Source organism: Lagenorhynchus albirostris, chromosome 5 (genome assembly GCF_949774975.1).
Source record: "Lagenorhynchus albirostris chromosome 5, mLagAlb1.1, whole genome shotgun sequence".
Classification (NCBI taxonomy): Eukaryota; Metazoa; Chordata; class Mammalia; order Artiodactyla; family Delphinidae; genus Lagenorhynchus; species Lagenorhynchus albirostris.
Genome location: NC_083099.1, coordinates 140,116,138 through 140,132,779, shown reverse-complemented (window position 1 = coordinate 140,132,779; position 16,642 = coordinate 140,116,138). Strand labels below are relative to the sequence as shown.

The 16,642-nt window shown below is 46.8% G+C and overlaps 1 protein-coding gene across 1 annotated transcript in view; it reads right to left on the bottom strand.

Moving 5' to 3' along the window:
• Positions 1–474: 474 nt before the first annotated feature.
• The window catches only part of PCP4 (Purkinje cell protein 4), a 56,188-nt gene continuing 40,020 nt past the window's right edge, over positions 475–16,642 (bottom strand). The window contains exon 3 of the mRNA XM_060149461.1: positions 475–882. Within this exon, the coding sequence (XP_060005444.1) occupies positions 755–882 (128 nt within the window). The 3' untranslated portion in view covers positions 475–754. The remainder of the gene's footprint in view (positions 883–16,642) is intronic.

The following is a 16,642-nucleotide window of genomic DNA, read 5'->3' as shown; positions in this document are numbered from 1 at the left end:
CCACCTGGCCCTGGAGCACCCCAGGTACAGAGAGCTGCTGGTGAGCGGCAGACCAGCCCTCAATAGTGGGGGCATCCCCTGAGGAGCTCCAAAATGCAAAATGCGCCTGCTGTGTAAACCTGGGTGACTGCCCCTAAACAGATGCATCACCCTCCCCCTTCTTGTTCTCCTGGATGAGTCTTAATTCCCCAGGGACCATTCTGACTCTCTAGCACCCCAGGATTCAGGGCTCTAATCCAATCATAAGAAGAAAATTCATCACCATCGCCAGTCAGAGGTTAGAACTCTCCAAATGAGACAGGCACAGCTGAGAACGCATCTTCCATTCTCAGCAGGAAAGCTCCTCACAGAGGGCACCCACCGTGTTTCGGCTCTAACTCTTAGAGGGAGAAGAAAATAGACATCTAGCCTTACTTCTAGCAACGGTAACTTCCCAAGTTAATATAAAGGGAGAAGTGGAGGCAGACACTTGAATCATGCATCTCAACTCCATTTTATTACAACATCAAGGAAAATAATCAGTTGCGAGAGGAATGGTACTGGAGATAAACAGATATTAAGCCGCTCACAATTGCATAGTCTATGCCTTCCTACAAGGGTATAAATATCACGGGTCTCTGTACATGCATTGTGGGACTGTGGTGCACGTGGGTATCATGTGCAGATGATTTCCCTCGAAGGTGTTGTTCTTTTAATTTCTTGACAGGGTGGTTGAAGGTGGTGACTTCAGGCAGACTAGGAAGGGGCTCTCCCGCTAGGACTGGGACCCAGCCTTTTTCTTCTGGAATTTTCTGAACTGAGACTGAATGGCCACCGCTGCGCGTTCTGTCTCTGGTGCATCCATGTCGATGTCGAACTCCTCTTGAACCTTCTTCTGCCCATCTGAAGCAAGAAAAACACAAACATAAGGCAATCACTGAGCTGCAAGCAGGAAGACGGACAGCAGCTCTGGATCAACAAAGCCTCCGGGGCACCACGTGGCACCACCCCCAGCACAAGACCTAGTTTGCAAAATACAAGCCTGTGGAGTGCGTCCTGAACCTCCTCCGAGCTCAGAAGAAGCATCTTCTGGTTGCTTGGCCTCTACCCCTGTGAGGGAGGGACGATGAAACTCAAAGACACAGTCGCAACATCGTAGATATCTTCTGTGCATGATTTTCTGTTCTTATGGCCCCATTTAACATTAGGGTTAACAGATACACACTACTATGTATAAAATAGATAAACAACAAGGACCTACTGTGTAACACAGGGAGCTATACTCAATATCTTGTAATAACCTGTAATGAAAAAGAATCTGAAAAAGAATATATATATATATATATATATATATATATGTTTAACTGAATCTCTTTGCTGTACACTTGAAACTCACACAACACTGTAAATTAACTATATTTCAATTAAAATTTCTTTTTAAATTTTAGCAATGATGTTACTTTCCTCTGGTTTCTCATGTAGATACAATTTAAATAGTGCTACAGATATGGGCCCAGTGATACAACCACTGGAGCTAAAAAAGTCACTGAGTTTCTGTGCACACACCCTTCTATTACCAATGAGATTTACTTATTGAATTAGGGCTTTTTTTTTATCATTGTCACAGATGGATGACACCATTCGACCTTCACAATCAAGCTGGACTTTCACAAGTCTTACATTTTGTTCTAACAAGGTAGGCTTTGCATTTTTTGCTAAGGCAGAGGAATGAACTCATTCACTGTTACGATCATTGAAAATAGGATACAAGCCAAAGCGAAGTGATCACCTGTGCTGATTGTCCCTGTGTGATGTGACCTTTCCAGCTAAATGCTGAAAACAAACAGATAAATAAAACCCTCTAATCACTCCTTCGGTCTAGTGAAAGTTAATCATTAGAATCATTAAAGGCATTATTTATTTTGCTTTTTTTTTTTGGACCAGGGATTAAACCCATGACCCCTGCAGTGGAAGCACAGAGTCTTAACCACTGGACCGCCAGGCAAGTCCCAAAGGCATTATTTTTTAATACAGACACAAGGACCCACCTCAGACTCAGGGCTGCCTCTTTGTATGGCCACAGCAGAAAAGCTCCTGAGAACAAGACCAAGTTAGATAAATCAGCGTCCCTGCAGGTAGGGCCAGACAGCCCTACTTTTTAAAAAAGCCTCTCAGGTGATTCCAAGATGCAGGCAGAGTTGAGATCCAGCTACTTGGCTTCAGATGAAGTAACAAACAAGGTCCTGAGGTTAATTCCAGGAAGAACTGGGGGCAGAGCCCACCTCGGCACCTGGACGGAGAGCAACCCTGCCACCCTGGGCTCACACCTGGAGCAGAGGGGCCGGACAGTGTGAAGAGCACGTCTAGCTTGGGGATGGGAAAATCGGGGGCCTTTGAGGCAGGAGAGGAAGTCCAGCCAGGGAGCAGGGACAAGGTTCTATTCCTTGACTTTGTCACCAGGCAGCCTGAGTTCATCACTTAACCTAAATGTGGTCTATCTCTTCAATGCCTGTCTTAGTGCCCTTGGATGAAAGTATTCAGGCAGTGCCCCCAGCATAGAGGGTAGAGGACACTGGGAATATATGCGAGACAGGTTCCTTCTCTCCTGTTTACTCTGTCCTGTTCTCTCTCACACAATCTCTCTCTCTCTCTCTCTCTCTCTCTCTCTCTCTCCCTCTCATAAATAGCTAGCTAGATAGCTAGGTAGTTAGAAAAGATAGATGATAGACAGATAGGTAGATAGATAGATAGATAGATAGATAGATAGATAGATAGATAGATAAAATGATAGAATAAGTAGATAGATGAGAGAGAGAGAGAGATGCATCTGGTTGCGTGACATTTCCTTTGTAGATCCTTGAGCAGGTTCCTCTCAATTTTCCCAGAGACTAAGCAGGTTCTGCCCGGAGCCCTCCAATCCCACCTCCATCTGGGAGGAGAGGATGCTGGCTTTGTAAGCCTTGCCGGACTGATCGGTCCATGACCTAAATCAGCAGAATTGTTTTCCTCTATCCCAGATTGACTGCCGAGGCCCCTAAATGCAGAGATTTTGAGTGCACCAATGTCCAGGGACTATTTGGGGCAATCTTTTTTAACCCATGAGAACCCAGATGATATGGAGAATAGTGGGATTGTCTCTTACTGCATCGGGTAGCCATCCACATTTTACTCCACACTGCAGGGCCCTTTCTTCAGAGACTCTCTAAGGGACAGGGCCATTAGGAGGGATAGGAGTTTCCTGAACCTCAAGTTCATCCTTTAAAAATGTTTCACTAATGTTATCACATGAGCCCGGGACTAAAGTGCAAATATCTAGCAAACCTGAAATGTGATGGCTCCAGCTCACCTGCCCACAGCAGGGAGGAGAAGCAGCAGCTTCTGTACCAAGATTGTCATAAGATGGTTTGGAGACCCAAGCCCCTGTCCTCCCGGAGGAACCCTTGCATCTACTGTACCGTGATTGCAAAGGGGGAGAATGAGCTCTGACTCAACAGAAGATGGGAGATTTCTTTTTCAGATTTAAAATGTTGCTGCAGCCTGAAGCTTTTGAATAGCCTGGTTTATCTTTTCCCTTTTACAATAATGGAAGAAAACAGCAATATTATTTTTTGACACATGATGAATGAAGATGCGGAAAATTATGTATATTTAGGGAATGTATAATAAGACAGTAAGGGCGGGTCATAAAAATGAATTTCACAATTATATCTTCAACTAATATCTTCAGCCAAAAGTGATTTATCGAGTTCTCCCTCGTTTGAAAAGTATTCCAGTGTTTAAAAAAGAAACCACTAATATTTCAGGAATCGTTACTCTCTCTACTTTGTAGAGTCAAGCATGTCTTGGGGAAGGTCTGCCATGGTTACTCCTGCTGAGCCGTCCAGGGACGTGCAAAGCAGGAGGGGGACCCAGACTGTGGTGGAGAGGGGACAGCTAATTAGAATCGGTGGCACAGTGTTCAATGCAAATGATGTGAGGGCCTGGAGATGGGTCCATGTGGTCCTGGGAGCTAGAAAAGCAGAGCTCTGAGCACCCCAGACTCTGCAGGAGGGAAGGGATGATGGAGGAGAGCATCTGAGGGACCACTGCCAGTGGCCAGAGCCCCTGGCCCTGCAGAAATCTCAGTCATCAAGCTGCCTGCCAAGGCTCTTCTCCCATGACTTGGGTGATGGTGACCACGGAGGGTGCAGGGTGGCCATACGAAAGCCTCCCTTCCCCGTCACTCCAGGGCAGAGGAGAGATGCCTACCACCAGCAGCAGCTGAGACCCAAAGGTAGGACCACAGCCATGCCCGCTGGGGACAGGAAGGGCCCCAGGAGGGTGTGCTCCCTCCAGGGCCCACCCCATCCCCTCCCCCCACCGCATGTGGCTCTCCTTGGGGCGATCACTATCTTATTCTACTTCCTGCTCTCCTCCCTAGTTTGTGGTCCATTGTCCCACTACAGCATGAGCTCTGTAAGGGCAGGGACATCACCTGCCTTGTTCCAGTGGCTCAGCCAGGGCTCGGCACATCGTAGGTGTTCCATGAGTGACCAATGATTGCAAGTGAGTCCGTTAATCAATAAGGCAGGCGGCTGTCCAGTGCAGGCCTTTCCTGGAGGACTACACCAAGTCACTCACCCTGGGTGGGAACCGTTTCATTTCCACGTGGCAGGGGGTCCTCAGCCCCTCTTCCACCACATGGCCTCTCGAGGAGGAGACTGGGAGGTGCCACGGCAAAGCCTCCGTGGGGCATTGACCTCAGGTGACATGGTGAGGAAGAGGTGAGGTTCCTCTCTCGGATGGAAAATGTGGCCACTTGGAATGACGTCAGGAAGCGTTGTCTAAAGGGTTTTAGGGGATGGTCAGGGCCCTGGTGGGAGAAAGGGTGCCCAGGCGTGCAGAGGTGGGCATCTTCCGATACTCCCACTGATGGTGGAGTCTCATGCCAGGGAGCCCCGGGTGGGCTAAGCCCCTCCATGCCCAGAGCAGTGCCTGCCACCAGCACCATGTCAGAGAATAAACAAAAGGCAGGCCTCACGTCAGGTAGACAGAGCCCTCCAGCCCCCTGGCGGATGGAGCTGACTCCTTCCCAACCCTCAGACCCTCCCGGCCCGGATGAGGCCGCTGGCAGAAGCAGGGCTGTGGGTCAAGGCGAGGTGGATTGGGGGTGTCTCTGCCTGCTCTGTGGCTCTCAGGAAGGTTCCTAGCTTCTCTGAGTCTCAGTTTGCTCATCTCAAAAATGGAGAAGTAAAAATATTTTTTTAAAAGCCTGCTCCGGGAGTTCCCTGGTGGCCTAGTGGTCAGGATTCTGGGCTTCCACTGCCGTGGCCCAGGGTCAGTCCCTGGTCTGGGAGCTGAGATCCCACAAGCCGCACAGCACGACCAAAAGAATTTTTAAAAAACCTTTTTAAAAGCCTGCTGCACCTAGTCACCAGTGTCATGTGCAAATCCAGGCCATGGTGTAAATTGCATGCAGGCCCAGTTGTGACGGGCAGGCCTTGCTACGTCAGAGATGGCTGTGGACAGTCACGTGGTTCTCCAGCCCGGCCAGGGCCCTGCATCTGCTCAGTGGTGAGACTTACGGGTGCTTGGGCCCCAACGCGAAGGGGAAGGGATGCTGCCCAGCAGGGCCGGCCATGCAACCTCCAAACACAGCCCGGCAGGGGCGTCAAGGCATCAGGCCCCTCAGGTGGCCTGTGGCATTTGCTGGGCTTGTGTTTGTTGGGACGGTCCCTGCTCAGCAGCACAAAGCACAGAGACTCCTCCACCTAAAGAGGACTCCCAGGTCCCGTGAATAGACACCTGGGAGAGCGCAGAAGGGCGGTGCCAGTCCCTGGCGCTGGGAGGCCCTGAGGGCACCGGGCTCTGCACAGCTTCTCCATCAGAAGGGACAGTAGACCTCGGTGAGCTGTGCAGGGGACCTGAGCCGTCTTCATTTCCAGATCTCCCTGCAGCCACCCGGCTTGTCCTCTGCTGCCGCTCACATCTGCACTGGGTGGGCTGCACCTGACGTTTTTATTCAGGGTCCCGATGCCTGACGTGGACAAAACACATCTCGCTCGGTTCCTGGCGGTGGCTTTTGAGCCTGAGCGCCTTGTAAACTGCCGGGGACTGAGCAGTCCTTATCACCTGTATCTGTCTGGGGTCCTGGAATTTGATCATTCTGTATGTCCCTCCACGAAGGAGTTCTAAAGCTTACCAGGAGAATGGTCAAGAGATTATTTATTCCAATCCACTGGTGTGATACAAAAAGATAGCAATTGCCAACTCCCCTGTAGAGTGAGAGGAAAACCCACTTCCTGACAGTAGAGCTCAGGAGGTGTGAGTAGGACCCCAACTGCCATGTTCCGTGGACCAGGGCCCACCACAGACTTTCAGGCCCATTGCCTGGAGCATCTGGTCTCAGAGATATGAGGCAGTCTGAGGAGGTGAGGATTAAAACCTATCAGGCGGGGGCTTCCCTGGTGGCGCAGTGGTTGGGAGTCCGCCTGCCGATGCAGGGGACACGGGTTCGTGCCCCGGTCCGGGAAGATCCCACATGCCGCGGAGTGGCTGGGCCCGTGAGCCATGGCCTCTGAGCCTGCGCGTCTGGAGCCTGTGCTCTGTGACAGGAGAGGCCACAACAGTGAGAGGCCCGCGGACCGCAAAAAAAAAACCTATCAGGCGGGACAGCTGACTGTTTCCACCACAGTATCCGTCTACCTACCCGTTATCCATCTCTCCGTGTCCCCATCTATCTTCTCTCTGAGAACAAAAGGCACAGCTGCAAAAGCGTCCCAAGCAATTAGACTTTCCTCCCTGGGAAGACACTTCATCAAACAACCCAGGCACAACACAGAGCACTGCCGATGGCCCCAGCCTGATGAAAAAATGGTGCTCCCTGGGGCTTGGGATGTCTCGGGATTCAGCGCTGCCATGACCTCCCCACCAGGAAAACATCCAGTCCTATTCAGATTTATACTTTGCACGGCTCTAGGTATTCCTTACACCGTTTTCCTGAGATATTGCCTTTTCCTTGCAGAAACTGAGACAGGGAATGGCCCTGCTGGTTTTCATTTTATTATATCATAAGAGAAACGTTGAGGTAGCCCTTCTTAAAGATGTCGTTATGTTAAGAACCAGTCTTCCCTGAGCATTAAATGGATCTTCCTTCCTAGACGTAAGTGGATTTTCTTTTACAGATCATTTGATGGCAAATGGAAAATCGAGAATCATAAATATAAAAGGAAGGAACTGCTACCGGGTAAAGACAATCCCAAATGGATATGACAAGTCTATGATGCTGTCATGAAAATCCATCCAATGGGAGAACGGTTTGATAGACTACAATCCTCTTTGCGTGATAAACACAGAGTGTGAACTGATAAACACAGATCATCCCTACAGCCCATCAAAATTTCGTACTGAGCAGCTGTATTAACCAGTAGGGCTGCCATTATGAAATGCCACAGACTGGGTGCCTTAAACAACAGACTTTTTTTTTTTTTTTTTACAGTTCTGGAGCCTGGAAGCCCGAGACCAAGGTGTCAGATGCTGTGGTTTCTCCTGAGGCCTCCCTCCTTGGCTTGTAGACGGCTGCCTTCTTGCCATGTTCTCACATGGTCTGGGGTCTCTTCCTCTTCTTATAAGGACACCAGTCAGATTGGATGAGGACCCACCCTGATGACCTCATTTTAACTGAATCACCTCTTCAAAGGCACTATATCCAAACACAGTCACCTTCTGAGGGACAACGGCAGTTGGGGGGCGGCAGGGGGTCAGGGCTTCAGCATAGGAATTTGGGGGGAGGCACAATTCAGACCTAATCTAACTTTGGGGCTCTCTAGGTTTTAAAGTAACTTTGCATTCTGTGCCTTGTTTGGCTTCTGCAAACGTTTCTGAGAGCTGCGGGGGATATCCACTGTCCCCATTTTACAAAGGCTCAGAGACCATAAGGTGCCTCACCCAGGAACACCCAGTGAGTGCTGGCCATGGGCTGATTCAGAATCCAGGTCTTGTTTTTATTCCCCAGGATGTTGTTCCTTTCAGGGCCTTAGACAGAGGCCAAGATGACAGCCTTCTGTATGGACCAGTTAATGTTGCTTAGGGGGAAAAAGAAATCTTAAATAGTCCAAGTCTAAACACATGGTACCATCTACCAGTTTGGAAAATCTGCCTGTTTACTAGGTGGTCCAGGAGAATTTATACCAAATTCTGTCATTCGGCAAATTACCTCGTACAGGCCCATCACTGTTCTAGGGGCTGTGAGAAAACAGAGCACAAGCACAAAACCCTGCTCTCCTGAGAAAAGAGAAAATAAAAAGGTAAATTCATGGATAAGTATTAGAATTTCAGAAACTTCAAAAATAAAGCAGGGTGCTGAGTGGGAGAGCGAGTGTGCATGCTTTAAGGTGGCCAGGTACGGTCTCTGGGAAGGGGACAGAGTGGAGGGAGGAGGCCCGAACCCAAAGCGAACCTCACACCCACCTGCCCAGATTGGGAGTGGGGGGCAGGGGTCCTTCACCAATGAGAAAACACTTTTTGAAAAATTATTCTTCACTTGTTGAAAAAGTATTCTTCATCCATGCAGTTACCATCAAAGTGGCAGACTTCAAATAATTAGCATAAATTCTGTAGAAATTAACAGACATGCAGTCATCCAAGGTATAACAGAGCTACTCATGGATCCTGCAACAGCTCAGGATATGATTTTAAAAGTTGGAAATTCAGCATCATTCCAAAATATATCATATTAACCACCACGCTTGATCAAAGGAACTCTCACATTTGTTTACAATGAGGCAAAGTCATTGCCTAAAGATACTGGCGGTAATTCGTGAACCCAGGGGCTTGCGTGCACGTGCGCGCGCGCGTGCGCACGCACACACACACACACACACACACACACACACACACACACAGGTAAAGGCTTTCGTTTACACATTTATAACCCTCCATATTTTAGGATTTATTTTCTAGAAACATATTACCTCCTAAGGCCTAATCCTGTCGATCAGAAATTTGCACATAAGCAGTAAATTGGGATATAATTGTCCTGAGTAGGAGTTTGCCTTGATTAGGAGGCAAAGCACAGAGCGTACTATAAAAGGACCTAAATTTTAGCACGCCATCAAGAAATAACAGTCATTTAAGTTAGTATGCCCTGCAAATGGGGTATTTTAATGCCAAATTTCTTAGAATGTCCTACCTTCTTTCAAAGAATAATGTTAACTTGGAAAGAATTAACATCTGTCAGTTGGGTTGCCCTTGATACATATAAGCTAACTGACACATTGTGTTCGGGCTCCTGGGGACCCTGAGAGCTGGCCACTGACCCTCTCCGGACCAGGGCTACCACCGAGTGGCCCAAGGACAGCCAGCATGGCTTCCTTCATAAGGATCCAAACCCAGCCCTCCAGGCAGGAAAAGTAAAGGGACAAATAAGAAAAGTAAGAATTGGAATGTTTATCCTTTAAGCCTCAAATTGGATCAAAATACATCCAGAGAACAAGGCAGCTAATGTTAGGGAAAAGGTCAATTCCTCCTGGGAAAAAAATAATAATAAAAATAAATTGGTATACCTAGTTCATCACGATGTTGACACAGAGAGCCATTTCATGAAACGCCAATAAAAACAAAGACAACACATTCTTTAAAAAGCTGGAAATGAACAGGAAGAGGCCACAGCATCCTCAGCCAGTTGTTCCTGAGTTAAAACAGCGCCTCCCTTGCTGGGCGGGAGCGTGGAATCCCAGCAAGCCAGCTCCGGGCTCCAAGCTCTGGGCGATTTCTCGCTCCTGCCCGCTGGCTCAGGATTTATTGAATGGAGGCTGCTGGTGCGGAGAATTGCAATTTTCCAGTTCTGTGCTAAGCGGCAGAGACTAATGAGCAGGGTCAGGCATTAGCGGCGGCAGGCAAGGGGGTGGCTTTCCACAACTGCAGTGTTCTCTCTCGCATCAAATGAAAACACATTTCCCATTTCTCCTAACTTTGCATTTACCAAGTTAGTGCCCTTTTGGTACTTACAGCTTTTTCCAAGAGAGAGAAATTCTCTTTTGTCCTAGAATAGAGGCCTTCTGAAACCCACAGCCTCCACTGTTCGCATCAGGCTTTGGTAATATGAAGCCTCTCTCTCTCATAATCCCATTTCTCTGGCCCCTACCTGGATGCACCTTGCTCAGATGACTACCCAGCTGTGGCATTTAGGTAATCAGATAAGTGCACATCTATGGGAATCAATGGAAAAGAATAAGCACTGGAGAGACCAAAAATTTCCCCAAACTCATTAAGTCTAGGAAGAGAACCAAAAAATGATATAAATATCGTTGAAAAAAGTTTTTCTATTGGAAAGGCAAAATCGGTTTCCTAGCTGTATTAGTCTGCTAGGGCTGCCTTAACAAACCACCACAGACAGTGCAGCTTACACAGCAGACTTTTATTGGCTCCAGTCCTGGAGGTTGGAAGTCCAAGGTCAAGGTGTGGGCAGGCTTGGCTCCTCTGAGGGCTCTCTCCCTGGCATGTAGACGGCCGTCTTCTCACTGTGTCTTCACACACTCTTCCCTCTATGTGTACCTGTGTCCTGATTTCTTCTTATAATGACACCAGGCATCTTGGATTAAGGCCCACCCTAATGATCTCATTTTACCTTCATTACCTCTCTAAAGGCCATATTTCTAAATACAGTCACATTCTGAAGCACTAGGGGTTAGGGTTTCAACAGATGAATTTTAGGACATATAATTCAGCCCATGACACTAGCCAAAATGTCTCCATTTTCTAGGAAAAAAATAAAGGCAATGAGGTATGATAAGAAACAGCTTCGCTAGGGAAGCCTCAAATTCAAGTTCCAACTGACTGTGTGTGGTCAGATTTGCCTTTCTGAGGTTCACATCCTCCCCTGTGTTTGAAATGGGCGTGATAATGAATCAAGGCTTGTTTCTGTCTCAAGACATTTACAAGAGAGTGTGCACTGGCTGCTTTGTAATGTGTAAAGAGCAATGACAAATTCAGGGTTATCCCCTGGTGGTAATAGATGGGGGCCTACAGCCTGGGTTGCCCAGTACCCTCTCTTTCCACCTTCTCCCTCCACCACAGATGTCCTGGGAGCAGAATTCTGCCACCCAGGCGAAGGGCCAGCCCAATAGCTGCAGCGTGGTAGGATCTGAGAAGGCAGAAGTGAACCCAGCGGAGGCAACCAAACATAGGAAGAGGCCCCGTCCGGCAGACACAGAGGCAGAGGCATCCACAGGGTTTCGCCAGGGCAGTCGGCAGACATCAAGCATCCTGTGCCCAGTGCCAAGGGCCGGGCAGCAGCAGCAGTAGCAGGGCTTCTGCTGGAAGAACTTGCCGTGTGGTTGAGTGTTTCCGTATGTATTGTTCCTGGCTGTGCACAGCCAGGGCTGGGTTCTCTGCCTCCCAGAAGTTCTGCAAGGCACCGATAACCTGTAATAAACCCCTTTCAGCTGAATCTAGCAAGAGTGGATTCTGCTGTCTGTGCCACCATCTCCTTCCTACAGGCACACCTAGCTTATGTGGGGCTGTGGGAGGAGAGGGGAGTTGTGTAAGGAAAGGGATGACATCAGATAGCAGGCTTTCATTTTATTTACATAGAAAATTCTTTAGTATGTGCTGGAGAATAACTTGAATGAAAGTAGGTAAATAAGAACCTGTCGGACACGAGGATCATACTTCAGATGTTTCTTTCCTCTTCGGAGTACGTGGTGAAAATTCCTTCCCAGGAATCAGCAGCTAACTCACTTAACAGCAGACGTCTCAGAAAAGCCACAGTTTTCCCTCCTTCACACTCTGAAGACTTCAAGCTGATTAGGGGTAAGGGGAATGTGGAGAACTTATGAGTCATCTAACACCTTAGACCTGCCCTCCATGCAAGCCAGCCAGGTATGTAAGTGCTCAAGAAACTCCACTAGTAGAAATGTGTTGTGGCCGAGTTGATTTCTTGCCTCTATTGACCCCCTTTTTCTTAGTTATAAGACCCCTGATTTGGTGCTGGGCACATGGTTACCCAGAATAAGCTTTTTATCCTCCTTACTGTTTGGTGACCTAGGTTCTGATCAATGCAATGTGGGTAGAAAGAAAGAAATCTCATTAAAAGAAAGTTAACCCTTTGTCCTTTTTACTTATTCCTATCTGCTCCCTACTAGCTGGAATGCAGATGAAATGGCTGGTGCTCGGGCAACTATTTTGGACCATAAGCCTTATGCTAAGGATACCAAAACAGTAATACAGATGCTTGATGTTCCTTGAAATTATCCTGACTGCCCTCGACTACCTACCTCTAGATTCCTTTTGTATGAGAGAGGAATAACCGTTTTTGTTTAAGCCGTTGTTATCTTAGGGTTTCAGCTTCTTATAGATAAACCTCATCTACTTACACATATGTCCTTATAAGGGTATAGTTCATTTAAAACCATTTTGTTTCAAGCTGATAACAAATTCAAATACACATCCCTGTGCATAGTATGGCTTCATTGTCTTCACGTAACTACATGCTTGTTCTTCTGATATATACATCTGTCCAATTTCTGATATGGCTGGCCATTTCTTTATAGCACTTAATACTTTAAAAACCTCAGGGGATTTTTACAGAAATATTGCCTGCATATCCAGTAACCTTTGCCAACCATCACTCGCAAGTTTCCCTGCTTCATCTCTCCTTTTCTCCTCATGGGGCATCAGCTTCTCTCGCCATACCCTTCCCCTTCTAGCTTTTGAAAGTACGTAGCTTTTCAAGTGCTTGAAAATTTAAGAAATGAACATGAGCTAGGTGGAGCTCCTAGGAAGGCATTTTCCCCAACCAGGTTTTGGCCCACTCCTTCCATTCTGCCTCAGGTCCATTTTTTTCTCTTCCTTTCAGAGCTTTGAAATAATTGGAGGGTTGTCCTTTCATTTATGTTACCTGGTTTTGCCACTTCAGAAGGGTAGAACCTTCTCAGACTCACTTTTTCCCCAGCGTCTAAACTTCAAAATACCAGCTTTCAAGGATTAAACTCTGAAAATTTCACCAATATAGAGAATTTTCTAAAGTTCCCAAGTTTGAAATAGAAAGAAAAGTCAAATGCAATCATAATCACGGGACATGTTCAAGTAGCTTCAAAGCAGCATTAATGCACCTAATTAATACTAAAAAACCTCACTTGACCCCATCGAATTTCTAACTCCCCTCACTGCATCATTCTAGAGAATTTGATTTGAAGGGGGAAGGTAGGTATCACCTCACACAAGTCAGAATGGCTATCATCAAAAAATCCACAAACAATAAATGCTGGAGAGGGTATGAAGAGAAGGGAACCCTTTTGCACTGTTGGTGGGAATGTAAATTGGTACAGCCACTATGGAAAACAGTATGGAGGTTCCTTAAGAAACTAAAAATAGAGCTACCATATGACCCTGCAATCCCACTCCTGGGCACATACCCAGAGAAAAACATGGTCCGAAAGGATACATGCACCCCAGTGTTCATTGCAGTGCTGTAAACAGTAGTCAAGACATGGAAGCAACCTAAATGTCCATCGACAGAAGAATGGATAAAGAAGATGTGGTGCATATATACAATGGAATATTACTCAGCCATAAAAAAGAATGAAATAATGCAGCAACATGGATGGACCTAGAAGTTGTCATACTGACTGAAGTAAGTCAGACAGAGAAAAAGAAACACAGTATGATATCACTTATATGCAGAATCTAAAAAAGAAAAATTGATACAAATGAACTTATTCACAAAACAGAAACAGACTCATGGACTTAGAGAAGGAACTTATGGTTATCAGGGGGTAATGGTGGGTAGAAGGGATAGTTAAAGGAGTTTGGAATTGACGTACACACTGCTATATTTAAAATAGATAACCAACAAGGACCTACTTTAGAGCACAGGGAACTCTGCTCAGTATTCTGTAATAACCTAAATGAGAAAAGAATTTGAAAAGGAATAGATACATGGGTATGTATAACTGAATCACTTTGCTGTACACCTGAAACTAACACAACATTGTTAATCAACTATACTCCAATATAAAATAAAAAGTGAAAAAAAAAAAAAAAGGGTGGGGGGAAGGTAGGTGCTAAGGCAGATGGAATGCATTCCAGAACTCCGAGCCGGAGGAGAAAAGCTGATGAGGACAAAGGCCAGACAAGCCTTAGGGTTCTCATGAAATTAGCCAAGCTTTGTGAATGACGTGGAAAGCAAACAGCATTGTGGGTTGGAAAATCATCACATGGACGCCAGAGAGGGACCAAAGCTGTTTTCAGACTCTGGACCCGGGGTTCTCTTTTCCTCCCCTTTGCTCTCTGCAGCAGGCACTGACAGATTAGAGAGGCCTTTCTCCAGCAGCGTCACAGGTGCTTCTGCATCCTTCCTGGACCCCCCCGCCCCCGCCAGCCGCTGAGCAAGGCGATGCGCTCTCTCCCCTGACACATACTGCTCCAGCTCTTCAGACCTGCACCTTTAATCCAGGCGGACAGGTGTTTTCCTTGGCAGATTTTCAGGGATTACAAGATTTCTTAGACGCACAAGACTATTGGGCAGATGTGTCCACTGTGAATATAGAATTTGACTTCGGAAGCAAAGCTTTGAAAGCAGGTCTGGGAAGCATAGCCAGAGCTCGGTACCTAGCAGGTCCAGCTGCAGCCAGACTGATCAATCCCCATTACAGCTCAACAGCTTAAACCCGAGGCTGCCATCAGCATTGATTTCCCCATCTGGTGATGCACCTTGTGCTTCACAAACGTCCTAAGACAGGGACGGGCTCTGCATCGCGGTGTGAGCCTCTGTTCACAAATGCGTCTTTACATGTCAACAGAGATGCACATTCAGCTCCAGGAACTGCTGGCCCGTGCGTTTAGACTCAACACATTCTGGTCTCTTGATCCCACAGTGTCAGTCTTCCTTCCGCACCCCATTTTGTAGGTTTCAGGCAAAAACACATCACTTCTGTTTGCTTTCTTAAAGTGACACTATCTTAAGAGCCCATGACCAAGTGCTTGCTGATTTGTTGGAAAGAGCTTTTTAGACGTGAGTCATTTTAAGCTTTGGGCTTCGTTATTCTACTTACCAGGAAGATGGGTTCACATATATGTAAAAAGAGAATAAGATCAAACACCCAAGGAAGCATAAAGTGATGTGATTTCTGGGCGAGGTAGCTCAATCCCACAGAGCGTCTCAGATTCGGGAGGAAGAGCTCACAGTAGAGTTTGGGTTTTAGTTTTAAGCATTGTTTAATAATAATGTTCTGACGAGTAATCCCAAGAAGAAATGAATAAGATGTGCTTTCCCAGGTAAGTGGAAATGTGCTAAAGCCCCAGAGTCCTCTATTGGTTCAGGTGAAGAACACCTGGGAAGAATCCAGTTGTGGGCTGTGCTCGGTCCCACGAGCCCTGCTTAACCAGGGCTTTATGTGACCCTGTGACAGGAAAGCAAGGCCTTGAACTTTGTACAGAGACCATCTGGCCCCTCCCCCGCCATCCAGAAGTCCTTACAGACCAAAAATAAAGCAGAATATTTTTCTTACAAGAATTCCAAAAAGAAAACAATTTCCAGTGTCAGGCAACATAATCAAAAGAGTATTTAATTTTGAAATAAATTTTAATAACACATAATTTTTCAAAGGACCAGCATGAAAATATTGTTCCTTGAAGCATTCTAATTATCAACGGAGGTAGTAGAAGCATTCCTGTCTAGATTAAAAATGGAAGCAGTGAAAAAATATCCATTTTTGGTGGCAGCAGCTCAAGGGAGCATTAAGTAGAGGCTGATGACAAGAAACTGATGAGAGAAACCAATTTAGATAGAATGCTGGGGGGAGAAAAAGTTTAACCGTCTAATGCCGGGGGGAGAAAAAGTCTAACCGTCTAATGCCGGGGGGAGAAAAAGTCTAACCGTCTAATGCCGGGGGGAGAAAAAGTCTAACCGTCTAATGCCGGGGGGAGAAAAAGTCTAACCGTCTAATGCCGGGGGGAGAAAAAGTCTAACCGTCTAATGCCGGGGGGAGAAAAAGTCTAACCGTCTAATGCCGGGGGGAGAAAAAGTCTAACCGTCTAATGCCGGGGGGAGAAAAAGTCTAACCGTCTAATGCCGGGGGGAGAAAAAGTCTAACCGTCTAATGCTGGGGGGAGAAAAAGTCTAACCGTCTGCTCGAGAACAATGTGCTCCCAGAGCCATAGCATCTGACCTTTCACTAAAGTCATTTTAAGCTGAACTGAAAATCTACACAGCAGGGACTTCTATTCTGCCAGCTGTGAATGGCCAGGGCAACCTAGAGGCTGCTTCCAGCCCAGATACGGAATTGGCAAGATTTTTGTTTTGTTTTGTTCACCTTTGAGGTGTGTGAACAGAAAAAGACTGAAAGACTGAACATCTTATCTGCAGCTCGCTCACGATGTCTTCAAAGACCCTACGCTAGCCTTCCCTACGCTAGCCTTCCCTACACTAATCTAGCTCATGATTTCAAAATTATAGTGCCGTTCCTGCACGCCTTGCTGTCGTTTAAGATGTCAATGGGCTGGATTGATAGAAAATGCAAGTGAGACATTTTCCAGAAGTAGCTGCAACTCAATATTCAATTGCCATGGGGCTGGGGAGGGTACACCGCTGACAACCTCACATACCATTCCAATGATGCAGGGCAAATGGGGCATTGCCTGGCCCACAAGGGAAATGGTTATAAAGTTTCAAAAGAAAATTGCA